Source organism: Somniosus microcephalus, chromosome 15 (genome assembly GCF_052327205.1).
Source record: "Somniosus microcephalus isolate GS21.2 chromosome 15, FLI_Smic_1.0, whole genome shotgun sequence".
Classification (NCBI taxonomy): Eukaryota; Metazoa; Chordata; class Chondrichthyes; order Squaliformes; family Somniosidae; genus Somniosus; species Somniosus microcephalus.
Window position 1 is genome coordinate 103886686 of NC_141001.1, and position 27952 is coordinate 103914637.

The 27952-nt window shown below is 44.7% G+C and overlaps 1 protein-coding gene across 4 annotated transcripts in view; it reads left to right on the top strand.

Moving 5' to 3' along the window:
• ano1a (anoctamin 1, calcium activated chloride channel a) overlaps nucleotides 1-27952 on the top strand; it is a 292742-nt gene that overhangs the window by 49754 nt on the left and 215036 nt on the right. For 3 of the 4 annotated variants that reach the window (XM_086008194.1, XM_086008196.1, XM_086008197.1), the window contains exon 3: nucleotides 22994-23281. In XM_086008194.1, coding sequence (XP_085864320.1) covers nucleotides 22994-23281 — 288 coding nt within the window. Of the gene's footprint in view, nucleotides 1-15658; nucleotides 16486-22993; nucleotides 23282-27952 lie in introns of those variants that run through there. The other variant, XM_086008195.1, reaches the window with a different exon arrangement.

Below are 27952 nucleotides of genomic sequence, written 5' to 3' on the forward strand. Positions count from 1 at the left end.
GGCATAGAACATTAGTACAGGATGTCCTACCAACCTATGCCTCACAGCACAGGTACCTCATTCTTATTTCATACTTTAGCTGTCTAGGCCCTATGCTCTAGAATTCCGTCCCTAAACATCTCCGCCTCTCCACCTCTCTCTCTCTCTCTCTCCTACTTTAAGACGCTCCTTAAGGGGAACAGATAGGGTAGATAGAGAGAAACTGTTTCCGCTGGTTGGGGAGTCCAGGACTAGGGGACATAGTCTAAAGATTAGAGCCAGGCCTTTCAGGAGTGAAATTAGGAAACACTTCTACACACAAAGTGTGGTAGAAGTTTGGAATTCTCTTCCGCAAACAGCAATTTGCTGTGTCTTGGATGAAGGGAACCGGGTGTAATGTAGCCAAGTTTGCGGATGAGACAAAGATGGGTGGGAAAGCAAGTTGTGCAGAGGACTCAAAGAATCTGCAAAGGGATATAGACAGGCTAAGTGAGTGGGCAAACATTTGGCAGATGGAGTATAATGTGGGAAAGTACGAGGTTAACCACTTCAGCAGGAAAAATGAAAAAGCAAATTATTATTTAAATGGAAAGAGATTATAAAATGCTACAGTTCAGAGGGACCTGGGGGTCCTTGTGCATGAAACACAAAAAGTTAGCATGCAGGTACAGCAAGTAATCAAAAAGGCAAATGGAATGTTGGACTTTATTGCAAGGGAGTTGGAGTATAAAAGCAGGGAAATCCTGCTACAACTGTACAGGGTATTGGTGAGACCACACCTTGAGTACTGTGTACAGTTTTGGTCTCCTTATTTAAGGAAGGATATACTTGCATTGGAGGCAGTTCAGAGATGATTCACTCAGTTGATTCCTGAGATGAGGGGGTTGACTTATGAAGAAAGGTTGAGCAGGTTGGGTCTATACTCAATGGAATTTAGAAGAATGAGAGATGATCTTATTGAAACATATAAGATACTGAGGGGGCTCGACAAGGTAGATGTAGAGAGGATGTTTCCCCTCCTGGGGAAATCTAGAACTTGGGGGCACAGTCTCAGAATAAAGGGTCGTCCTTTTAGAACTGAGATGAGGAAGAATTTCTTCTCTCAGAGGGTCGTAAATCTGTGGAATTCTCTGCCCCAGAGAGCTGTGGAGGCTGGGTCATTAAATACATTTAAGGTGGAGATAGACAGGTTTTTACAAGGTAAGGGAGTGAAGGGTTATGGGGAGCGGGCAGAGAAGTGGCTTTGAGCCCAAGATCAACCATGATCTTATTGAATGGCGGAGCAGGCTCGAGGGGCCAAGTGGCCTATTCCTGCTCCTATTTCTTATGTTTCTTATGTTCTTATGTGTCAGCCGTGGCTCAGTTGGTAGCGACCTTACCTCTGAGTCAGAAGGTTGTGGGTTCAAGTCCCACCCCAGTGACTTTGAGCACACATAAAGCTAGGCTGACACCCCAGTGCAGTACTGCGGGAGTGCTGCACTGTCGGAGGTGCTGTCTTTCGGATGAGACATTAAACCGAGGCCCCGTCTACCCTCTCAAGTGGACGTAAAAGATCCCATGGCACTATTTTGAAGAAGAGCAGGGGAGTTATCCCCGGTGTCCTGGTCAATATTTATCTCTCAATCAGTATCACTAAAACAGATTATCTGGTCACTATCACATTGCTGTTTGTGGGAGCTTGCTGTGCGCAAATTGGCTGCTGCAGTTCCTACATTACAACAGTGACTCCACTTCAAAAGTACTTCATTGGCTGTAAAGAGCTTCAGGACTTCCAGTGGTCGTGAAAGGCGCTATAGAAATGCAAGTCTTTCTTATTGATGCTAGATCAATTGTAAATTTTAAATCTGAGATTGATAGATTTTTGTTAACCAAAGGTACTAAGGGATATGGGCCAAAGGCAGGTATATGGAGTTAGATCACAGATCAGCCTTGATCTCATTGAATGGCGGAACAGGTTCAAGGGGCTAAATGGCCTCCTCCTGTTCCTATGTCCCTATGTTCCTTAAAACCGACCTCTTTGACCAAGCCTCTGGTCACATGTCCTAATGTCTCCTTCTTTGGCGTCAATTGTTTTGTCTGATAACTCTCCTGCGAAGCACCTTGGGACGTTTTACTACATTAAAGACGCTATATAAATGCAAGTCGTTGTTGTTGTTTGTGCTTATTTCTTATTTGCTTTGAGCCTGGAGTTTTGGAGAGGGCAGCTGCCTCATTGCTGAGATTAATTCTAAATTTTGAACACCATGAATAATTAGTATCAGCAACCTGAGCGATATATGCAAGTTATTGGGAAGACAGATTTGAACTTTATAAGTGCGGCCCCTGAGGTTCTGTTGCACCCAGCTCATGCAGCCCATGAAGATAAAAGCTTGTCAGTCTGCCAGTCAGTGAACCTTCGAGCAGGAGGACAAGGGATTGCGCCACGTTTCTTCGCTGACAAGTTCTCAATCTCTGGCCGGGCCACCAGCAGCAAGTGCTTGCTTCGTCACGTGGGAGGACAAAAAAAAGGAAATCAGGTCCTGCCCGCTCTCACACACACCACCCAGTGGTTGGATATAGCGCGGCATTGGTAGTTGGCTCAAAGTCGGCTGGCTGCTCTTCTTGAATAAGTAAAGGGAAAATGAAATAGAAAGAGTAAACAGTAAAGTCTGTCAGCATCTGTAAAGAGAGAAGACCGGTTATCCTTTCAGACGTTTTGATGAGGGGTCTAAACCCAGAACTTTTCGCATTACAGAGGCTGACAGGTTCCCCTGTGTATTTAAAGCATTTTCTGTCTTTTATTTCAACTGCTCTTATCAACGTGTTGGCAAATGGGACTATTTTGATTTGGACCAGTAGAGCGGCATTCGGCTAGCCCAGTATCACCACCAGGACAAAACACCCCAACGATTGCCCTCCCCAAGAGGTGGGCACCATTAAAACATATTAGATTAAAACCTAATTATCATTATCAACAATGTAAACTGTGGCAAGCGGTGCCCACCAGTCGCAGAAGGCATCAAGTGCAGCAGTGGGCCCTGCATGATCGTCTTCTAAGGTCACCCGGGCGAGCACAAGGCCTCGGCAGGGTGACAAGCCATCGGAAGTGGCACACGGGGCTATTTTTAAAGGGTGACGCTGAGTTTTATCCAGTGCCTCCAGCCATAGCTACATTCTACAAGTGCCTTCCCTGGGGGACAGGGGCACCACTAATGCGATTGGTCCCCAAACAACTAACATTGTACTGTGGCATTAAATTAGAATCTGATTGTCACCTGTATCCAGTGGTGCGCACCAGTCACGGAAGTCTTCCAGCTCAGAAACCATGAAAAGGTGTGACATTTTCCTGTAATTGCACAGGTGAAGAAAATGTGTTTAGTTAAACGGTCACAGATTTACAATGCCAACTTAGTAGCATATCATTTATTTTATTCATAGAGGAAAATGCGCCCTTTAGATAGCTACGTCAGTAAATTATTGTTAGTTCTGACTAGGCAAAGAATATAATCCTCTCTGAATTGTCTCTACGCATCAACTGCTGCTGTGAAAAGGGTTGACAAGCACATCACCAATGTTAACATGTGGTGAACAAGCCCTTAACAAGTATTTTTTCTTTCTCTGCTTTTTATAAACTTTATGAATCAGAGGAAGTCACCACTAGGTGATGGCAACATGGGCTTAAGGGGATTTAGGAAACGAACAATAAAATCTGGTCTGTTGTCTACCCAATTGGAAGTGATTTCCGTGGAGGTTTTATTGTAGGAATACTTTTAGTGCAGCCTATTTAAAGACAAGGGTTATCTCCATGAAAATGCTCTTGCAGGAGCCTTTCTTTAATCTCACATGCGGCATCAATTATAAAAATAAATAATGCTGATGGAATGTCACATTAATAAGACTGGAGTCTGCCAGGGATAAGAAACTATAGTTATGAGGAGAGACTTGAGACAGTGAGACTATTTACACCAGAGCAGGGAAGGTTAATATTTAATTTAATAGAGGTTTGAATAAAAAAAATGATTTTCTTTAGCTGAGGAGTTAGTAATGAGGGGTAGTCGACTTCAAATCTTCACAGTGAACAGGGAGAGAGCTTAGGAAAGTTTTTTTATACACAAGAGTTGTTGGATTACTTTGCTACTGGAACTAGGTAATGCACAGGCCATTGCATCTTTTTATAGAGCAAAATGGATGTCATAAATCGCAACTTCTACAAGAAGTAACTCAGGAAGTACTACTGAACGGCCAGCTGAGGGCGCCGCCCGAGGAGTATAAATACTTGGGCGTGGGCCCACCTTGGCCAGAGACAGTCTGGAAACAGGAAGCTAGTGACTACTAACTAGACCTCCATGTTTTGTTACAAGTCGATTAAAGCCTTGCTTTATGTACAACCAAGTGCGTAGTGAGTCTTTATTACGTCAATGGATAAATATTTGAAACAGAGGAAAACAAAAGGCTTTGGGGAGAGAGCAGGGCAGTGGGATTCGTTTTGGCTTGCTCTATTAAAGACCTGGCACAGACACAATGAGCTGAATGCCCCCCACCTTCTGTGCTGTAAACTTCTCTGGTTCCATGTACTTCAAGGAACGGGATGGGCATTAACCAATTTTGGTGCGTTTGTATTGCTTTATAATCCTAATCAAGCAAATACTTGATTTTTTTTTATGCTGATGAACATATAACCTGTAGCTGCTCAGGGAATTTGTGCATCTTTCTTACTCATGATAATAAATGGCCCCAATACCATCACTGCTGAAATATTCTTTATTTTCTATAGTAAAAATTAAGACTCCTGATTTACTGGGAGTATTCGATCCACTATATTTGGGCATTCCGATCTCTAATTTAAAATTAAGCAAATTATCGAATAGTATAAGTAATTACACAAAATAGTCAGTTGATAGAATAAGTACAGTAAATCAATAGCAATGATAATGAAGAAACAGCACAAAAATCTTCATATTTCTCAGGTATGACAAATATAATTACAGAAGTGTTGTGCCCTTGGCCAGCTGATGAGTACAAATTTATAGTTTATGGACCAATTCAGATTTTTAACCTGAAATGTCTGGAATTTGACTGGTTTGGATTTATTTACAGACTTGACCCAACAGGTGGCCTGTCTAAATTTTAAAAAACGCAAGTCAGTAAATTAGGGTCGCTGATATAATCAATGTACTTCATTGCCACTGGTTGCAGAAACCTTCGAGTGAATCAATGGACACTGTGTGGCCATAGTCCATTTTCACTTGTCTGCAAACTAAAGGTCACGCAGTGGGAGAGATGCTCTGCGGTGATGTTAAGGGTCCTGTACCTGCTACTTCTAGGGAGGTACTTGTAGTTCTCCTGGTGGCTTTGCCCAACTCCACCCTCTTGCACTCAAGAATACGTTGAAACCAGTTTGGGTTTTCAGTGTACCTATCCCTTTAAATCAATTATTCCACATATCAGCAGAGGGCATGGAGGGGGCATGGAATCTTTGCAGCGTTTCCGTGCCCCTGACATTAATTTCCTGCCAAGATAATGGGTCAACGGGTGGCAGCTATGGTAAAGGCCACAGCACTAAAAGCTTTTAAATGGCTGATGGCATTATAGAGAATGTAGGATTTTTAAAAAGTTTAAAGTTTATTTCTGCTAAGTTCTGCTAAAGAGCGTGGTCGGAGATGGGCTCTTCAAGTTAGGGGCTGGGGTTAAATAGCTGGTTAGGGATAAAGCAGGAGCTTGGAGATTAGTAACTGTTAATACTACATTAAATTAGTAACTGTTAATACCATATTAAATTAGTAACTGTTAATAATATATTATATTAACTTGAATTAGGTATATCTTAGTCTTAAGTTTCTGTAATGTTAATTAATAGTTGAATAAATAAAGGCGTGGCAGGGCAGCTCAGTCCCGCAGAATGCGTATCCTGTACCATGTGGGAAATCCAGGATGCCTCCCATGTCCTGTGGACGACCACGTGTGTAGGAGGTGTCGTCAGCTGGAGGAGCTCAAGCTCCGGGTGTCACTGCGGTGCATCCGCGAGGCTGAGAGCTACATGGATAGCACATTTCAGGAGGTGGTCACCCCACAGCTAAGGAGTGTGCAGGCAGAGAGGGACTGGGTGACCACCAGACAAAAGAGGAAGACCAGGCAGGTAGTGCAGGAGCCCCCTGAGTGCATCTCACTCTCCAACCAGTATTCTGTTCTGAGTACTGGTGAAGGCGATGGTTCATCTGGGGAGTACAGCCAGAGCCAAGTGGCTCAGCTGTACAGCGGGGTAGGAGGAAGATAGGAAAAGCAATAGTGGTAGGGGATTTGATAGTTAGGGGAGCAGACAGGCATTTCTGCGACCTCAGATGTGATTCCAGGATGGTATGTTGCCTGCCTGGTGCCAGGGTAATGGATGTCACTGAGCGGCTACAGAACATTCTGAGGGGGGAGGGTGAACAGCCAAAGGTCGTGGTCCACATCGGTACCAACGACATAGGTAGAAAGAGGGATGAGGTCCTGCAGGCAGATTTCAGGGAGCTAGGAAAGAGATTAAAAAGCAGGACCTCAAAGGTAGTAATCTCTGGATTACTCCTGGTGACATGCGCGAGTTAGTATAAAAATAGGAGGATAGAGCAGATGAATGCATGGCTGGAGAGATGGTGCAGGAGGGAGGGCTTCAGATTCCTGGGGCATTGGGGCCGGTTCTGGGGGATGTGGGACATGTACAGGCAGGACGGGTTGCACCTCAACAGAGCTGGTATCAATACCCTCATGGGGGGGGGGGGTTGCTAGTGCTCTTGGGGAGGGTTTAAACTAAGTTGGCAGGGGGATGGGCACCAGGATGTAGCATTAGAAAGGAGAAACAAAAGGCACAAAGGATTGGAAGAGATGGATAGCACTAAAGTAAGAAATAGTAAGTTATTAGGTGGGGTCAGACTAAGAGAGAACACAGGATGGTCTAAGATAGGTTTACAGTGTGTGTATGTGAACACACGAAGTATAGTAAACAAGGTTGGTGAGCTGCAGGTGCAAATAGCCACACGGGAATATGATGTCGTGGCAATAACGGAGACCTGGCTCAAAAAAGGGCAGGATCGGGTATTAAATATTCCTGGATGTAAGGGGGGAGGAATTCCCCTAGAGGGTCATTTGGGGCACTAAGTCAAAAATGTTTGAAAAGTTAGCGCCAGGCACTAGCCTTTTCAAACGTTTGAGAAATTCCCATTTTTTGCTCCAAGAGGGAAGTGGAGAGCGAAATCAAGTGCTCCGCTTGTCTCTTGGCGCGCAAGAGGCGGGGAATGTCCTGATCTGCGGCGATGTGCTCAGCAGCGCCATGCGTAGCAGAGGCTCTTCCCTCAACTAAAGGGAAGGGTTCCCCGCTGCGAGCTCTGCATTTTTTTGGCATCTGCTGGAGCACCGGGGAGTGGGAGAGCTGCGCGATCAGCTGAGTGTCGGGCTGACCGATTGCGGCACTCAGCCCGCGTCCGGTGCTCAGAATTTTTTTTTAAATTGCCGATTTTTTTTCATGTTGGCCGGCCACTACGCCTTTAAATCGCGCCCCATATGCGGCTGGCCTCACTGTTCGCGACCCCTGCAGCAGTCGGTAACATCGCCTGGCGCTGCTGCAGGACACAAGGGGGAATTTTTCTCCCGGGGCGCTACTGGAGCGCTGCGTCCAGAGATGACGCCATGATCTCCAGGCACAGAAGATCGGGGCGCCACTAACCTCCCGCGGAATTTCACGGGAGGCGCGGTTAACGCCTTGGGGGGGGGGCAAAAGCCATTTGTGCCCCATTAGCACCTCGCATTTGTGGTATCATTCTGTAAACCTTCTCTGCACCCTCTCCAGTGCCTCTATATCCTTTTTATAATATGACGATAATATGGATAGTAATACTGTAGTGTAAAGGGCAGAGAGGGGGAAGAATTTCTGAAGTGTGTTCAGGAGAACTTTCTTGATCAGTATGTTTCTGGCCCAACGAGGAAGGAGGCATTACTGGATCTGGTTCTGGGGAATGAGGTGGGGCAAGTGGAACAAGTGTCAGTAGGTGAACATTTAGCTATGGAAAAGGACAGGGAGCAATCTAGAGTAAAAATACTTAATTGGAGGAAGGCCAATTTCAGTGGGATGAGAACGGATCTGGCCTGGGTAAATTGGAATCAAAGATTGGCAGGCAAAACTGTAATCGAACAATGGGCTGCCTTTAAAGAGGAAATAGTTCAGGTACAGTCGAGGTACATTCCCACTAGGGGGAAAGGCAGGGCTCCCTGGATGACGAAAGAGATAGAGAGTAAGATGAAGCAGAAAAAGAGCACGTATGACAGATTTCAGGTCGAGAATATATAACTATAGAAAGTTCAGAGGAGAAGCGAAAAAGAAAATAAGAGGGGCAAAGAGAGTGTAAGAGAATAGAATGGTAGCTAACATAAAAGGTAATCCAAGTCTTCTATAGGGATATAAATAGTAAACGGGTAGTAAGGGGAGGGGTGGGGCCAATTAGGGACCAAAAAGGAGACCTACACATGGAGGCGGAGGGCATGGCTGAGGTGCTAAATGAGTACTTTGTGTCTTTACCAAGGAAGAAGATGCTGCCATAGACATAGTGAAAGAGGAGGTAGAGGAGATACTGGATGGGATAAAAATTGATAAAGAGGAGGTACTAGAAAGGCTGGCTGTACTTAAAGTAGATAAGTCACCAGGACCAGATGGGATGCACCCTAGGACACTGAGGGAAGTGAAGGAAGAAATTGTGGAGGTACTGACCATAATCTTCTAATCCTCCTTAGAAATGGGGGTGGTGCCAGAGGATTGGAGAATTGCAAATGTACAACCTTGTTCAAAAAAAGGTGTAAAGATAAACCCAGCAACTACAGGCCAGTCAGTTTAACCTCGGTACTAGGGAAGCTTTTAGAAACAATAATCAGGGACGAAATTAACAGTCACTTGGACAAGTGTGAATTAATTAAGGAAAGCCAGCATGGATTTGTTAAAGGCAAATTGTGTTTAACCAACTTGATCAAGGTTTTTGATGAGGTAACAGAGAGGGTTGATGTGGGCAATGCAGTTGACGTAGTGTACATGGATTTCCAAAAGGCGTTCGACAAAGTGCCACATAATAGGCTTGCCAGCAAAGTTGAGTCCCATGGAATAAAAGGGACAGTGGCTGCATGGATACGAAATTGGCTAAGTGGCAGGAAACAGAGAGTAGTGGTGAACGGTTGTTTTTCGGACTGGAGGAAGGTATACAGTGGTGTTCCCCAGGGGTCGGTTCTAGGACCACTGCTTTTCTTGATATATATTAATACAAATCATTGAACGTGGCAGGGCAGGTTGAGAAAGCAGTTAAAAAAGCATAGGGGATCCTGGGCTTCATGAATAAAGGTATAGAGTACAAAAGCGTGGAAATTATGATGAACCTGTATTGGTTCAGCCTCAACTGGAGTATTGTATCCAATTCTGGGCACCGCACTTTAGGAAGGATGTGAAGGCCTTAGCGAGGGTGCAGAAAAGATTTACGAGAATAATTCCAGGGATGAGGGACTTCAGTTATTTGGATAGACTGGAGAAGCTGGGGTTGTTCTCCTTAGAGCAGAGAACATTGAGAGGAGATTTGATAGCGATGTTCAAAATCATGATGGGTCTGGACAGAGTAGATAGAGAGAAACTGTTCCCATTGGTGGAAGGGTCGAGAACCAGAGGACACAGATTTAAGGTGATTGGCAGAAGAACCAAAGGCGACATGAGGAAAAACTTTTTTACTCAGCGAGTGGTTAGGATCTGGAATGCACTGCCTGAAAGACTCAATCATGGCTTTCAAAAGGGAGTTGGATAAGTACCTGAAGGAAAAAATTTGCAGGGCTACGGGGAAAGGGCGGGGAGTGGGACTAGCTGAAGTGCTCTTGCAGAGAGCCGGCACAGGCTTGATGGGCCGAATGGCCTTCTTCCATGCTGTAACCATTCTATGATAACAGCTGGTTGTGAATCTGGTCCTTGCCAAACTAACCTGGAAGAGGTGGAATGGTACTCATAACCTGCTGGTGTAGCGCTGAGCTGAGTATCCATCTGATTCACAGCACGATGAGGCATGTATCTAATTCTTGGTAGTATCATAGCCTTGGTTTTGGCCAGTGTGAGTAGTCATGTTTTAGAATCCTCTGCACAATGATAGTTTTAACACTACAATGAATTCCACAATTTTAGAAAGGCTATGTTTTGTTTGAATCATTTTGTTGTATATTTAAACAACAATGGTGTATCAGGTCTTGATGCAGTTTTGCTAAATGTTTCTATTCAAAAACATTGTAACATTTTAAGCACCTTTTGTTACCCACAGGTAGATTACGGGCTTCCTTCGTTGCCCCACTCCCCTATGTTGTATCATGGCCAATTTTATTTCTTCTTGCTGTGTAAACAGAAGAACACTGCAGTAAAGTACAAAGCATAATTAGAGAACTGACTTAATCCAGTAAAACCGTCATTATACATCAGACAGAAAACGCATATCAATCCTTGGGCTTGAAATTTGCTGTATTCTTGACTACAAAACATATGTATCTCAGTTCCTGATCAGCCTTACTGCCTTTCTTATTCACAGTTCACAGAGTAAAGCAACTATCTACTCAACAGCTAGTCCATTGGTCACTCCATAGTTAGCCCAAGTGCTGAACTCCATCATCTTCGTGCCCAGCATCCAGGCAGATTCCGCCACGACACACAAGTCTTGCTGGAATCCTGCCCAAAGAAATGAACCAAGTTGGTAGAGTAAAAGAAAATGTCCATGCTTAAACCCCCAAGCCCAAAGGGAATCCTATTCCTATAGAATCATGAAATCATAAAATGTTACAGCGCAGGTGGAGGCCATTTGGCCCATCGTGCCTGTGCCGGCTCTTTGGCTGAGCTATCCAATTCATCCCGCTTCCCTGCTCTTTCCCCATCGCCCTGTAATTGTTTTCCCTTCAAGTATTTTTCCAAGTCCCTTTTGAATGTTACTATTGAATCTGCTTTCGCCACCTTTTAAGGAAATGCATTCCAGATCACAACAACTCGCTGCTATTCTGATGTAACTTTCATGTGAATGATTGCACTGTGAACTGTGCTGGGGTTCTGGGGTCCATTTTCCAGCATTCAGTACAACCAGTTCAAATTATAGTCTTAAAATCTGAGAGTCGTATTTGAGCAGTTTATTTTTTATAAATTTGTTTATGGGATCTGGCCGTCGCTGGCAAGGCCAGCATTTATTGCCCATCCCTAACTGCTCTTGAGAAGGTGGTGGTGAGCCGCCTTCTTGAACCGCTGCAGTCCGTGTGGTGAAGGTACTCCCATCTCATTTGAACAGTGTATTAGATTAATGCTGTAAATTCACTCAGAGATATTTGTTATAAGGTAGTGGAATAATGAGAGGTGCTATGGACTGTAGGGGTACAGGTTTCAGCCATATGGCGGAGGGAAGGGAAATAGCATCAGCTGTGCAAGCATTCTGGAGGTCAGTTAAGAGCAGAGCAGGCTAGCCACCTTTCCAGCTGCAGAGGTGCATAGTTTAGAGTGACCTGTCTGGGGAGGGGAGGGCGGGGGAGGAGAGAACGAGCGCTTAACCACATTAACCCCCCTCCCCCGGGAATGTATTAAATTTGTTTTCTTATATGTTAAGGTATGATTTACTGGTCCTTTTCTTTCACGTTATACTGCTTGAAAATAAAAGTCAGATGATAAGTGAATTACTAAGATTAATATAATGAAGTAGTATGAGGATGTATTTGATTGTATTACACAGGATTATATAGGATATACAGCACAGAAACAGGCCATTCGGCCCAACCAGTCCATGCCAGCATTTATGCTCCACTCGAGCCTCCTCCCGTCTTTCCTCATCTAAATCTATCAGCGTAACCCTCTATTCCCTTCTCCCTCATATGCTTGTCCAGCCTCCCCTTAATTGCATCTATACTATTCGCTTCAACCACTCCCTGTGGTAGCGAGTTCCACATTCTCACCACTCTTTGGGTAAAGAAGTTTCTTCTGAATTCCCGATTGGATTTCTTAGTGACTATCTTATATTGATGGCCTCTAGTTATGCTCTTCCCCACAAGTGGAAACCTTCTCTCTGTATCCACTCTATCAAAATTATTCAGAATTTTAAAGACCTCTATTTCAAGAGGAAAGAGGAAAGAGGCCTGTGCATCCTTTGCTGATATGTATACCCTCGCATTTCTGGTATCATCCTTGTAAATCTTCTCTGCACCCTGTCCAGTGCCTCTATATCCTTTTTATAATATGGCAACCAGAACTGTACGCAATACTCTAAGTGTGGTCTAACCAAGGTTCGATACAGGTTTAGCATAACTTCCCTACTTTTCAATTCTATCCCTCTAGAAATAAATCCTAGTGCTTGGTTTGCTTTTTTTATAGCCTTGCTAACCTGCGTCGCAACTTTTAGTGATTTGTGTATTTGTACTCCTAGATCCCTTTGTTCCTCCACCCCACCTAGACTCGCACCCTTCAAGTGATAAGTGAACTCACTATTACTCCTACCAAAATGTATGGCAGGGTCTGTTATTGTATCCTATCTTGCATGAACAGAAAACTGTATCAATAAGTGCACCTCCTGCAAGAAGCAGGACACGATTAACAAAAACATACACAGTCTGTCCGAACTACAATCCTAAAATAAATATACGATAACTCAAATGGTCAGATTGGTTGAATGACGCAGTTAATACCACAGGTTGTAGAAAGATCCTGGGAAACGTCACAGCTTTGTACCCCAGGGTCATCAGGCACACATCAAAGCGCAAAGTCTGTGTACGCGTGGTGACCCTACACATGCTGGATTCGGGAATGGCTGACTTAGGATTGGAAACAGACGTGCCAGGATATTCACTGACCTACTCACCATGTGCACCAAAAATGAACATGGTTAGTGAGGAGCAAGTTCTTCACATAATGAAACAGGTTGCAGCCTCTGGCATTGCATATACATATGGAATACTGTCTCAAAGTCCCTGCAAAGTGGATCAGCCAGAGCATCAGTAAAGTGGCTCAAGTGCTCATTGCATACCATGATGCCACACAATGCTTTCCAACCCGGGGTCCTCAACGTGCTAGGAAGAATCCTGAAATATATCATTGAATTTTTTGATGAAGTATCAGAGAGGATTGATGAAGGGAATGCAATGAATGTTGTCTACATGGATTTTCGGAAGGCGTTTGACAAAGTACCACATAGAAGGCTGGTTAACAAAATTGAGGCTCATGGAATAGGTGGGTCAGTGGCAGCTTGGATAAGGAATTGGCTTAAGGACAGAAAACAGTGAGCTGTGGTAAATGGCTGTTTGTCAGACTGGAGGATGGTAGACAGTGGTGTTCTCCAAGGGTCAATGCTGGGGCCACTGCTTTTTTTTGATATATATAAATGACCTGGATATTGGAATACAGAGTAGAATTTCTAAATTTACATATGACACCAAACTTGGGGGTGGCAAACAGTGATGATGATATCACTCAACTGCAACAGGACATAGAAAGGCCAGCAGAATGGGCAGACAAGTGGCAGATGGAATTTAATACAAAGAAGTGTGAGGTGATGCATTTTGGCAGAAGGAACAGGGAGAGGCAATATACACTTAATGGCACAGTTTTAAAGAGTGTGCAGGGACAGAGGGACCTGGGAGTTAATGTGCATAGGCCCCTGAAGGTGGCAGGATATATTTAGAGAGTGGTTAACAAAGCATATGGGATCTTGGGCTTCATAAATAGGGGTATTGAGTACAAAAGTAGAGTGGTTATGCTGAACCTTTATAAAGTGCTGGTTAGGCCACAACTGGAGTATTGCGTCCAGTTCTGGTCACCACACTTTAGGAAGGATGTGAAGGCTCTTGAGATGGTGCAGAGGAGATTTACCAGAATGGCTCTGGGGATGGGGGATCTTAGCTACAAGGACAGGTTGGAGAAGCTGGATTTGTTTTCATTAGAGCAAAGGAGGTTGAGGGGGTGATTTGATAGAGGTGTACAAGATTATGACGGGTTTGGATATGCTAGATGGGGAAAGGCTGTTCCCACTAGTTGATGGTACAAGGACTAGGGGACACAGATTTAAGGTTTTGGGCAAGAGATACAGGGGGGATGTGAGGAAAAACTTTTTTACACAGCGAATGGTGATGACCTGGAATTCGCAGCTGCCGATGGAAGTGGTGGAAGTGGAGACACTCGATGTTTTCAAGGGGAGGCTGGATAGGCACTTGAGGGAAATAAACTTGCAGAGCTTCAAGGATGGAGCGGGGGCATGGGACTGACTGGATTGCTCTACAGAGAGATGGCAGAGACTCAATGGGCCAAATGGCCTCCTTCTGTGCCGTTATGACTCAATGACTCTATATAGCATTCCACTTGAGCCCCCTGTGTTCAACAGATGGTGAAATCTCCTGCTGAGGTGGGGGGGGGGGGGTGGGTGTGGACAGTGTGAAACAGTAATGAGTACAGGAAATCACTGTGAGTTCAGTGAAGTGCTTGGCGGATAGCTTTGATTGACAGTTCAAATTATGAGGCAAAGGTGCACAAGGGGGGACTTTGGGACCTCCTGCCAATGAGCAGCTCTGGCCGGTGGGGTAGAGGGGTGAGGGATAATCGCATGGAATATCTCCACTCTGTTGAGCCCACTGAATGCGTCTAATGCGGTCAGGGATATTGTCTCTATATCCTGAAAGCTGTGAATATTATGGATTACTTTATAGCAGGGAATGAAATCCAAGGCACCATCAAATCTTACAGTGCAGAAGGAGGCCATTCGGCCCATTGTGCCTGTGCCGGCTCTTTGAAAGAGCTCTCCAATTAGTCCCACTCCCCCGTACTCTTTCCCCATCACCCTGAAAATGTTTCCTTTTCAAGTATATATCCAATTCCCTTTTGAAAGTTGTGGTTGAATCTGCTTCCACCACCCTTTCAGGCAGAGCATTCCAGGTCAAGGAGCCCTCATCATGGAGTTTAGTTTATGTCTTGAATCAAGAGTGGGGTAACTCAAGGAGTTTATGATGGTCATTCGAACCCCCAATAGGCTGTCTTTAACTCACTCCTGGGTATCTTATTCAGGACTGCAGCTGCTGCAGATGGCTGTAAGGCAGCTTGACAATTGCTTGCTTTGACAGCTAAGGCTTTTATAGTGAACAGGAATTGTGTTGCGTTTGACAACTTTTTGAGGTAATTTTTCTCCTTCTTGTGGTAATTTGTGACTTCTGGGATGGTTCAGTGTCTCCAGGAGTGGCTTCAGACATTCTGCATGTATCTTGGGGCGGGGTTGGGGGGTGTTTTGGAGGGAGGGGGGGCAGTTTTCTGTTTCTGCCGATGTGTTTTTTTTTTAAAGAGTCACTCCGATTGGTCGAATTAAAATAGGCCTCCTGGCAATAAATCCATTGGTTCTGTCATTTTTTTAAATTCTAAAATGTGAACATTGTATTTACAGTTAATGACATTTACAGAGCTTTTCAGCTCTTTGTACAAAGTCACAAGCCATCATTCCCTATGAGGCAGGGGTCTGCCGATGTGTTGAGGTTTCTTGGTGCTGGCATTAACTTTGCCGGTAATGTGGGGGAAGTTGAAGGCGATGTGATGTGGGCGCAGGCAATACGACAGGTGTTGACTGCACGGTGTGAAGAACAACAGCATCAGGTGATAGGCACTGAGGTCGAACCTTGTTTTTAAGCAGCAGGTAACTAGGTAATAACACATAACAGATTGCAAAAAGGCAACTGAGCACGTTGGTCCAATATAAAGGGAGCAGAAAAGTCATTTCATCGGTTGAGGACCCCCCACACCACCAACAAAAACAACTTGGATATGTTAATAACCTGCAATCGTCCAACACAATTCCGAAGCAAAAGCTCTTTTTAAACACTAAGACGGCAATTGGTTTTAGTTTGCAGGGTCTAATGTGATTCTGTTTGTGATCTGTGCAATGGAAAGCACGTTACAGAAGAGCTCTCAAGAGAAATACAATGTGCCCTGTTACCAAAGTGGGTGGATGATGTGCAGATGCTAATTGTTCAATTAACTGCAAGGGACATGTTTCACTGACTGGGATTTCGCCGGCACCTTTCTTTCAAGTGTGCTGGCGTTTGGGAGAAGGGAGTTGGGATCTTGGAATGCCGAGAATGCTTCCAGGCGCTGATGACTAGCACCCAGATTCAATTTTGATCTAATATTAGAGCTCGTTCTCAAGTAGCTGGTGTAATAAGAACTCTTTCGAGCGTCTGGTAGCTTGGGAACCTCCTTTAGCATGGCAATTTAATAGGATATATACAGCAGCAGCAACAACCAAAAAAAAATTGAATTTGATGGAGGGGGAAATGGCAGCCGACCCACCTGTGATTTTTCGTGTTGGCACCGAGAAAGCTGCAAATGAGACGGATCCGGCAACCGAACCGCTAACCGAGCAGCGTCCGATCACCGAGTCCCCACCCAAGAAGGAGCCAACAGCCCAGCCACTAACTGAGAGGGATCCCGGGACCCAGATTCCAACCGAGCAGGATCAGCTAACCGACGTGAACCAGCCTGGGGAGGTCATCGTAAGTGGAAATCTCCCTGTTTCTCTCTCTCTTTCCCACCTCAACAGATATTTCAGACGATACAGTAATTTCCTCAGAACGCAAAAGTTTGTTCTTAAATCAATCCTATTAGCAACTCTTTTTGGATTTCTTTCATATAACGAAATACATTTTGAAATTGAATCCATGTGGAGTTTGGGTTGGAATTGGGACGAGGTGAGGTCTACTTGGATCTAATTGTTCAGAGATGCGGTTAGTAGGTTTTGGTTCCAAATTCAATAGACGGGGTGATTTATTTTTCACCTCTACCTGAGGGGTTCTTTGATAAAGAATCAATATTTTAAAAAATATATTCTCTCTCTCACTCAGAATTCCAGTAGGCCACTTTCACCTCCGGGGCCAGCAATAATTCAGAAACTCGATTCTTAACCACCCTCCACAGAAATAAAGTTTAGGCCAAAATTTAGGTAAACTATTTAAATCTCCACAACTAATATGAAGATACAAGTGCAGCTATTCTGGCCTGATGGTCTTATGGTAGACTTCAGTCTTCCAGTTGGCCTCATTACTGCCTGTAGACTGTGAATTTCTCCAAAACGAGCTTTGTATTGGCACTAGAGCCATCTCGTCTTGTTTTGAATACCTCTTAATGTCTCTTCACTTCTCTTTTGTTCTCTCCCAGCCTCCAAACTGGCCTTTTAATTTGTTTCATTTCCTGTGCATTTTCAGTCTTGATAAAGGGTTTTGACCTGAAACATTGACTCTATTTCTCTCTCCACGGATGTTGCCTGGCCTGTTGAGTTTTTCCAATATTTTCCGTAGTTATTTTGTATTGGCACTGGTGTGGTGCAAAAAATCACAGTGTAACAGTGCCAAATGTACGCTATAACTACGGCACTTGACCAAGAGCATAGCTGGTTCTGCAACAGCACAACTGTATCGCTCCATCTCCGACTAATGACAAACACACTTCCGAGAGGTTAATGTTTCAAACAATTTAACATACACTGTTTGCAAGAATCCAGGCTGGCGAGTTAAATTACATTTATATTTAAGCTTAAAACGCACCAATGTTTCGAACTCCTCGACCATGAAGTAATTGCCATATATACCATATGAAATGATCATTACCAGGCAATATTATTGCTGCAGGTATTTATGATCCTTTTTTATTATATTGTGCTCACGCTACGTACGCAAATGATGTCTCTAAGCTTTTAATGCCCAGTTGTACTGCACTAGCCCATGCATTGCCAATTTGTACTTTTTATGGGGATGTGCAAGCATATGCTGGTTACACTGCCTGCTTCCATTGTTGTGGAATGGGGAAAGTCAGAACTACATAGACACAGCCAGAAGTAGTTGTAGGAACCAGTGACTCTGTAATTAGAAACTGGCTGGAAACAGTGTATCTTTCTCTTTTAGTGGGCTGTGCATGGGATGCTGTGATACTGCAGTTGATGTGCGATGGCAGTGGTTTGAGACTACAAAGTTCTTTAAGCATTGCATTCGGCACTGGTGCAGTGTAGAAGATTGTGGTGCTGAAGGTAGAGTGTAAGTGGGAAGTTTGGCTGACGTGACCGCTATTTCAATGATCCAGTTCTATGATCCCCTTCATGTTTTTCCTCTTGTGTCAATAATAGATCGAGAGGCAAATGTTAATTGTACAATCTACCCACTGATTTTAATTTAAACAAAAAATTGAAAACACCATGTTGCACCATTATGATCACTTTTTTAGGGATTTGAGTGATCTGTGTTGAGAGTTTTATTTGATTAATTTCTCTCTTCCGAGCACCTTTATTCTGGAATGCGGTGCAATGATTAGTGATTCGCAGTAGTTTGAGGCCTGTGCAAGGGGTTTCATGTTTTATCGATACTTCTTGTATTAAATTATCTAACCATCTTTTAACAACAACTTGCATTTATCCTGCGCCTTTAACATAGTAAAACTTCCCCAAGGCGCTTCACAGGAGTGTTCTGAAACAATATTTGACACCGAGCCACATGAGATGTTAAGGCAGGTGACCAAAAGCTTGGTCAAAGAGGTAGATTTTAAGGAGCGTCTCAAAGGAGGAGAGCGAGGTAGCGAGGCGGAGAGGTTTAGGGAGGGAATTCCAGAGCTGCGGGCCCAGGCAACGGAAGGCACGGCCGCCAATGGTGGAGCAATTAAAATTGGGGATGCTCAAGAGGCTAGAATTGGAGGAGCGCAGAGATCTGAGTGTTGTAGGGCTGGAGGAGGTTAGAGATGGGGAGGGGCAAGGCCATGGAGGGATTTGCAAACAAGGAAGAGAACTTTTAAATTCAAGGCGCTGCCGGACCTGGACCGGGAGCCAATGTCAGTCAGTAAGCGCAGTGGTGTTGGAATAACGGCTCCTCCTTCAATTCAGGAATCCGAACGGTTCCACTGCTGTCCAGGACATCGTGTTCTTTCACTCCTGTGGGCAGCACCTTTGTGTTGCAGAGTTCAAAGTTGTATTTTCTGCCTGGCAGTTTCACTTTGCACCAATGCTGAAGTTATAGTGTGACTCTGGTGTTGTGGCCTGACATGATTTAAGAGCAAAATGTCTTGGGGAATCTCACTTTGCTTTGCTCCAAGGTCAAGTCAGGCCCTGGTTTTTGGACCTTTTTGGCATCCGTGCGAAGTTGGGAGTGTACTGCCAGCCCATTGGTTAGATCTTCATTCCACTACATTAGCTGCGCTCCTATTTTTGTTGTTCAAATGAATGGTGCAGTGCGTTGGTACAGAGTCCTTTTTAACTGTTGACATTTGAATTTGAATCCTACCCAGAAGGGATAAAAGTCTTTCCACGAGAGACTTGAATGCCTTTCAGCCCATGTGACCGTGCCCATCAAGAATAAAGAAACCTACCCTTTTCCCACTTGCAGGATCTACCTGTTTCTCAAATGAATCCAGTGCCCTGACCTCAACCATCCTTCTTGGCAGCCTGCCCTCTGCATAAAGAAATACTTCCTAATGCAAGTTGTAAATTTGCCATTTCCAACCCTGAACCTGTTGATCTGTTGCCCTGGCGTAAATGAAAGTACCGCTTCAGGTTTGCTTTTTCTATCCAATTAAATATGTTGTCTACCTCCCTTAAGGTCTTCAAACAATATTTTATTTTTTCCGAGATTGAAAAGCCCTAGCTTATCGAGGCACATTTTCCGCAGCTCTTCCCTCTGATACCAGGATCGGCCTTGTTGCTCTCCTCTGCACTATCTCTAGGGCATGGATGGCCCCCTTGTGCCGCATAAATGTATGCAGTACTCTAGGTGTGGCAATGCCACGGCACTGTACAGCTTTCGTGTGGTCTCTGGGGCTTTGAATCGTGATTTAGTAATATACCCCAGCATCCTATTTGCTTTGTTTTTTGCCATCTCACCCAGTTTAGACACGATGAGCGATGCGTCAGCTAACTTCATTAGATCTCTCTAAGCTTCCTCTTGACAAATACTATCCCACTCATGAAATTCATGTGCCGTCTCTTTTTATTTCCATTATGTAATATCTTGCATTGGTCTGCATTGAATTTTCCCAATCATCAGCCCAGGTGCTGAGCTCCATTTGTAAAATCTGGCTGTCACTTCAGAGTTCACTTTTCCTCTTCACCTCCACCAGCTTGTCGCCTGTGAATTTAACTGGCTTGTGATTCCAGGTCACGGATATAACCAGGAACAGGTCCATTGGAGAATCTCACTCTATCACCTCTTCTCACCCCCCTCCCCACCACTACTATGTAACTCCTCTTGCAACTAGCTTCCGCTTCCTTCACTTTCGCTAGTTAACAATCCAAGCTCAAGTCTTGCTCTTGAGACTGCTGGCCCTGGGTTGCAAAGGAACCCCTCGTCTAATATTTTACCAGAAGTCTTTTAGCAGTCAAGGTATACTAGATAGTAAGACTCCCCCCTCCTCCCCCATCCCGCGCCCCATAATTAGGGATCTTATCATCTCAAAAAAAAATTCGGCCAAAATCTACCCCCTCTAAAGCCTCGTTAGCTGCCATTTATTACATTATTTTTGTACACGTATGCTTCCATTTGTTTTTGAATATTGATTCCATTAGTTTTCTGAGATCAGGCTAATGGGTCTGTAGTTGCTAGCTATAACTCTATATGCTTTATTAAGTTTTTCTGGGGAATCTCATTGGCGTTCATTGCCTCCCTCAAAATGATGATGTTTTACAAATCTCCTCTCTTAAATACCCTAAAGAAAAGAAAGACTTGCATTTATATAGCGCCTTTCACGACCACCGGACATCTCAAAGTGCTTTACAGTCAATGAAGTGCTTTTGAAGTGGAGTCACTGTTGTAATGTGGGAAACCTGCCAGCCAATTTGCGCGCAGCAAGCTTCCACAAACAGCAATGTGATATTGACCAGATAATCTGTTTTTTGTTATGTTGATTGAGGGATAAATATTGGCCAGGACACCTGGATAATTCCCCTATTGTTCTTCAAAATAGTGCCATAGGATCTTTTACGTCCACCTGAGCGAGCAGACGGGGCCTCGGTTTAACATCTCATCCGAAAGATGGCACCTCTGACAGTGCAGCACTCTCTCTCAGCACTGCTAGTATTTAGCTAATGAATTTATTGGTCTTCAGCCTATCTGAAACCTCTGCTTCACTATTGTCAAAGTTCTGGAGCTGCTACAATGTATTTTTGATATGTTATATATTAGTGTTCTCCCTTTTTTATGTTCTAAATATAGCCACTTCACATTTTAGCTTTCTTGTGTTCAACTCTGCAGTCCCTTTGGGCCTTAGAGGATCTATTGAGATCTTTACTCTGGTTGCAAGGGTGCAATGTGAAATGAGATTAAACAGTCTCAATCCTGTTCCTAGTCAGCACAGCCTTACAACACAAACCTGTAAATGATTTGATGGACAGCCATGTGATGGAGGTCCAGTTGTTGTGGGGAAACTCTGGTAAAATCCATATTGTTGCAATAGATGGTGCTTTTTTTAATGCACATTGTTGAGACGGTAGAGGCATCTTTACTCTATGTCTACAGTGTGCTATATGTGACCAAGGATTGCTTTTATGCTTATTTCTGAGGGACCAAAAAATGCGACTATTTTTCCCATTCTCGGCCACTGCAATTGTCGCTTTGATCATCAAAATATGTCGGGTACAGATGTTGTGCCCTGTGAATGAAATGAAACATCTGGAGCCACCTTGCTGAAGTCTTCCATGTAACTGAAGCAGTTCCACTAATCTGCCTCTGCAGATTCCACTCACTGTACTGAGCCCAGATGACAGCACACCATACTTCTGTTAACGGGTCGTACCAAATGCTATGTACCCATAAAATAAACAGTATCTCCTGACTGGTGCTGAGTTTCAGGCCTCTTTTTATACCCTTGAAAGAGCTGTTGTAACTCGCTGTCACTACTGAGGTATTGTCTATTTATTGCAAGTAATAACTAGGTATGAGCCAAGGTTGATTTTTGGTATGTTTTCAATCATTCTCGAGTAAATATTTACTTCCCAACAATTTATGATAACCCCGTGTGTGCGACAGGAAAGGGGGGAAAAAAGCAACTTTGATTCCATTTACTGTTCCAAGCAGTACTTCAGCCAAATTGATTTATATGCAAATCTGATACTTGTACAGTACTAGCAATTTTATGAAGTCCCATTTTGTTCCAGCCAGTGTGGTGCTCCTTCAGTTATTTGAGCTGAGCAGGACCAGAGCACAGTGACATGCTTAAAAAATCAAGATATATGCTGTGTAAACTATTGTGTTTTTAAAGCGTACTTAAGTTATGGAGAACTGGTGGGGCGCGGCATTAGCACACTATCCTTGCAGCTGTAGGGCCCGGAGATTAAAGCCAGCGCAGAATGGTGGCTGGGGTGGTGGTAAGGTTTCATATCTGCCCTGGCTGTCGGGTTGCTGTGTGACGCAGTCCCTTGTGGCTTAACTCCCTGCGATTGGCGTTAAATGGGAAATCTCACTCAAAAGGAGCCATGAGGCTTGCTCGCATACGAAAGGGAAACGTCTATACCGGTACCGGGTGTCTTCTGATATTGAGGTTGAAGCTTGCTTTGCGAACAACAACTACTGCTTGCATTTATATAGCGCCTTTTTAACATAGTAAAACGTCCCCCAAGGCGCTTCACAAAATTTCACACCGAGCCACATAAGGAGATACTAGGACAGATGAGGGAGGTTTTAAGGAGCGTCTGAGAGGCGGAGAGGTTTAGGGAGAGAATGCCAGAGCTTGGGGCCCAGACAACTGAAAGCACGGCCGCCAATGGTGAGGTGAAGAGAAATTGGGGATGTGCACACGAGGCCAGAATTGGAGGATCGCAGAGTTTTTGTAGGGCTGGAGGAGGTCACAGAGATAGGGGAGGGGTGAGGCCATGGAGGGATTTCAACAGCATATGTCATCTGATCTGTATAACTTCCTGCTACACGATACGTCTACCTACTAAGCCATTAGTAATGTAATTTTGTGAACAGAGTTTGAAAGCCAAGATTCTGCATGAAATCATTTTCCCTTTTGCTTTTCCCTTGTCCTCCTTAGATTTTGAATGCCTTTGCAACGGACCAGGATGCTCGACAGCCGAGTGGCTTGTATTTGCAGGATGGAAAGCGCCACGTGGATTATGTGTTGGTGTATCAGTATAAGAAATCAAACCGCAAGGGGTTAAACTCACGCCACCGGGGTTCAGTAGGCAGCCGGCAACAGGAACAAGACCCAGATGCTAATCTCCAGCCATCAGATTTCCCAGAGGATGACCGGAGATTGCGCAGGGAGGAGTTTGAACTAAACCTCATAGATGCCGGATTAGAACTGGAGAGCGATGAGGAGGTAATGGTGCATTGTTTCATGTTAATGCAGAGCTCTCGGGCTGGGTCTGACCCATCCCAAGTGACTAGGTTTGTTTTGGGGTGTGTTTGTTTGACTTTGGGTAGATGGTGTAGGGTCTTTTGTAGGGACCATAAACAAATAAACTGTAACTAATAAAATATTAAATGAAACTTAAACAACTTAATTAAAATTTGGTTGGCCAGGGTGATGATGCACTCTAGTCCCTGTGGTGCCCATGGGTCGCGGAAGGCCTCGAGCATGCCGGCAGGCACCGCGTGCTCCGTCTCCAGGGCCACCCGGGCGCGAACGTGGCCACGGAAGAGAGGCAGGCAGTCGGGCCGAACGACCCCCCCCTCGACCGCCTGCTGCCTGGACCAGTTGATGGCCACTTTAGCCAGGCCCAGGAGCAGTCCTACAAGGAGGTCCCCCAACCTGCCCACACCCCCGCCCCCCCCTGCACTGGGTGACCAAAGATCAGGAGCGTGGGACTGAAGTGCAGCCAAAAATCGAGGAGCAGCCCCTTCAAATAATGGAAGAGGGGCTGCAACCTCTCGCACTCTACATAGACGTGGAACACGGACTCCTCCAGGCCGCAGAAAAGGCAGGCAGCCTGGGAGTCCATCTGCTTAAAACTTTATTGCATGGGACTGCTCTGTGATAGATAAAGGGAGGACTCCCGCGTAGAGGGTAGATGGGTGTAAGTGGAAGAGAGCTCTGAGGGGGAGGAATTCAGGTCTGGATATTCAGCTAAAGTTAATGTGAAATAATAAATGTGTGGCACTCTTGTCCAAGTGTTTTGGAGAGCCTTTAGTTATTGTGGAAAACCTTTAAAAGATGTTGGTGGAACTATACTGTGGTAAAGTTTGTGGAATATGCAGAATAGAACTGCTTGAACTACCAGAGGAATTCATGAAACGTTAGAAAGGTAAGTATTTAGCTAAGCCTTTTTCCATCACTACTGTCTCTGATCCTGACCTATGTAATCTATTTGTATTTTTGTTAGCCAGGCAGCTCTTTAATTCAATCAATACAATTAAGTAAAACCCTTTTCTTGTTCTCCCATATTACTCAGCGACCGCAATCATTCTCATTACGTTATGGCACAGTACAGTTACAAATATCTTAGATATGGCAGAAGTAAGTCTATGTCCTGGAAGTAATTGTGAGCCATGTCGCTGTACAAATGATTAATGTGCTCGTAGCTAATTGGGTTAACACCTCCATCGAAGTAAGAGGAGTATGAAATGAGTGTGTTAAGTGTGCGTCCACTAACCCTGCTCACGGTAATTTCCATGCTTGTGTTTGGTCATATTGGATCTCCAACCAGCATGGATAGAAGTGTGTTTCAATAGAGGCATATAGGGCTCCACCCCTGTGGCTTATCAGACTTGGTCCCCCTGCACAGCAATTACACTCCAAAGTGACTGTTAAGCTGCAGAATACATGTTTTGGATCCCTTGTAAAACCAGTTACTCTGATATAGTGCTGCACTGCAACTGACAAATAGAATACCATTTCAGAGCCCCCCCACTCTCCCCATGTGAAGTCTAACCATCCAGCCACTGGAATTTTCCAGAGTTTGTACCAACCCTATCTATCTAATTAAAATGTTGCGGTTCGCAGCAATCTAATGGAAACATCCAGCTTTGTAACAACGTGATTGATCTACGGAGATCATGTGACCCATGTCGCCAACAGCCTTCTAACTATTTTGGTTGGTCAGTGGGAATCACGTGGGGCGATGCCGCCACTACTCTTGCAGTAATGTTGTCCTTTGGGACCATGTGACTTGCCAGATCAGTCCCTCTCCGGCGAAGGTGTCGGCAGTGTGACCGCCGCACCTTCCTTGCTCCTCTTTAACCTCCCTGGGGCCGAAGGTGGTGGTTTTCATGATCTGTTGCCACTTGTTCCTGACGCTTCCGTCCGCCGCCCCCCCCCCCCCCCCCCCACCCCCGGCCGCCTCCCCTCCATTCCTGGGCTGAAGTCACGTGGATAAATTTAAGGAATTGATATATCCGGTAATTTTTAGACCATTTAATTTTTTTAAGGCCACTGCACAAGCTCTTTGAGCCTGCTTTTAATTTAAAGCATTTTTTTGTTCTACATTAAAAAGCTGAATGCACTGCTTGGCTCAAATTATCTAGTGTGAGCTGCAAATTCTTCATAGAAACATAGACGATAGGAGCAGGAGAAGGCCATTTGGCCCCTCAAGCCTGTTCTGCCATTTAATGAGATCATGGCTGATCATCCAAATTCAGTACCCATATCTCTTGATCCCTTTAGCCTTAAGAAATATACCTAACTCTTTCTTGAATATATTTAATGTATTGGCCTCTACTGCCTTCTGTGGTAGAGAATTCCACAGGTTCACCACTCTCTGGGTGAAGAAATTTCTCCTCATCTCTGTCCGAAATGGCTTGCCCCTTATCCTTAGACTGTGGCCCCTGGTTCTGGACTCCCCGACCATCGGGAACATCCTTCCTGCATCTAGTCTGTCTAGTCCTGTTAGAATTTTATAAGTTTCAATGAGATCCCCTCTCATTCTTCTAAACTATAGCAAATATAAGCCTAACCGACCCAATCTCTCTTCATACGTCATTCCTGCCATCCCAGGTATCAGTCTGGTGAATCTTCGCTGCACTCCCTCCATGGCAAGAACATCCTTCCTCCGATAAGGCGACCAAAACTGCACACAATACTCAAGGTGTGGTCTCACCAAGGCCCTGTACAACTGCAGCAAGACACCCTTGCACCTGTACTCGAATCCTCTCGCTATGAAGGCCAACATACCATTTGCCGCCTTAACCGCCTGCTGCACCTGCATGCTTACCTTCAGCGACTGGTGCACAAGGACACACAGGTCTTGTTGCACTTCCCCTTTTCCCAATCTATTGTCGTTCAGATAATCTGCTTTCCTGTTTTGGCCACCAAAGTGGATAACCTCGCATTTATCCACATTATACTGCATCTGCCCAACCTGTCTAAATCATACAGGAGTTTCTCTGCATCCTCCTCACAGCACACACGCCCACCCAGCTCTGAGGGACCTTATCGAAAGCCTTCTGAAAGTCCAAATACACCACATCCACTGGTTCTCCCTTATCTATTCTACCAGTTACATCCTCAAAAAATTCCAGTAGATTAGTCAAGCATGATTTACCTTTTGTAAATCCATGTTGACTTTGTCCGATCCTGTCACTGTTTTCCAAGTGCTCTGCTATTCTATCTTTTATAATGGATTCTAGCATTTTCCCCACTACTGATGTCAGGCTTACCGGCCTATAATTCCCCGTTTTCTCTCTACCACCTTTTTTAAACAGTGGGGTTACATTAGTTACCCTCCAATCCATGGGAACTGTTCCAGACAGAGTCTATAGAATTTTGGAAGATGACCAGCAATGCATCTACTATTTCAAGGGCCACTTCCTTAAGTACCCTAGGATGTAGATTATCAGGACCTGGGGCTTTATCGGCCTTCAATCCCGTCAATTTCCCCAATGCCATTTCCCTACAAATACTGATTTCATTCAATTCCTCCCTCTCATTAGAGCCTATGTTCCCCGACATCTCTGGGATGTTATTTGTGTTCGACAGCATCTCCCAAACCCGTGACCTCCACCACCTAGAAGGACAATGGCAGCAGGCGCATGGGAACACCACCACCTCCAAGTTCCCCTCCAAGTCACACACCATCCTGATTTGGAAATATATCGGCCGGTCCTTCAAAATCCTGGAACTCCCTCCCTAACAGCACTGTGGGAGTACCTTCTCCACACTGACTGCAGCGGTTCAAGAAGGCGGCTCACCGCCACCTTCTGGAGCAATTAGGGATGGGCAATAAATGCTGGCCTTGCGAGCGACGCCCACATCCCAGGAACACTTTATTTTAAGAAAGGACAGGAAATCTCCATTTGCTCCAAGTAAAACCACTATCTACTGATGTAAAGTATTCCAATTCTCCTTTCCTTGCTCCTGTATAATATATTCCATGGCGAACATGTACATCAGATTTTTTTTTTAATCAAAATATTCTCCGAGCAATATCGGGCTCTGGGCTAGAGAATCCCCTCCATTGTCATTACTCTGCAAGCAGACATCTTTATTTATCTATGGAGTTGAAGATGATGGGTTAGTGCTACAAAATCCATTTTAATGTTGCTGTATAACGTTATGTGGCTGTTTGCTAATTAATGCAGCTTCTCTCTGTCTGCTATTAATGAAGTGTTTTTTGCTCACGAGCTCGTTCCCAGGTCAGAGTGCCCTGTTTACTCATAGCCCTAGGCCCTGATCACTACAACCTCTCAGCCCAGGTTCCCTGGTCCCTCCCAACCCAGACCAGGCCCACTACTTTGGACTGGTATCCTCTTCCCTCAGTCTCTCTTTCTCTGGATATGAAGATCAGCTGGTTAGATCCCAGGTCTGGTTCCAGGTCTCCGAGCTTGTGATGAGAAGAAGATAATGAGAGTGATGCAAAGGGAGGGGCTGACAGATGTACCGAGCGAAAGTGTGCATGAGACCTACAGAATGGGAGACATGCAGAAGAGAGGGGAAGACGGGGAAGGAGAAACTTGTAGAAACTGAGAGGAGAGAGTTGGGAATGAATGGGGAAACAGACGAGCGTAAATTCCCAGATCCCAAATAGAACACACAACTAGGGAGACCCATTGGAAG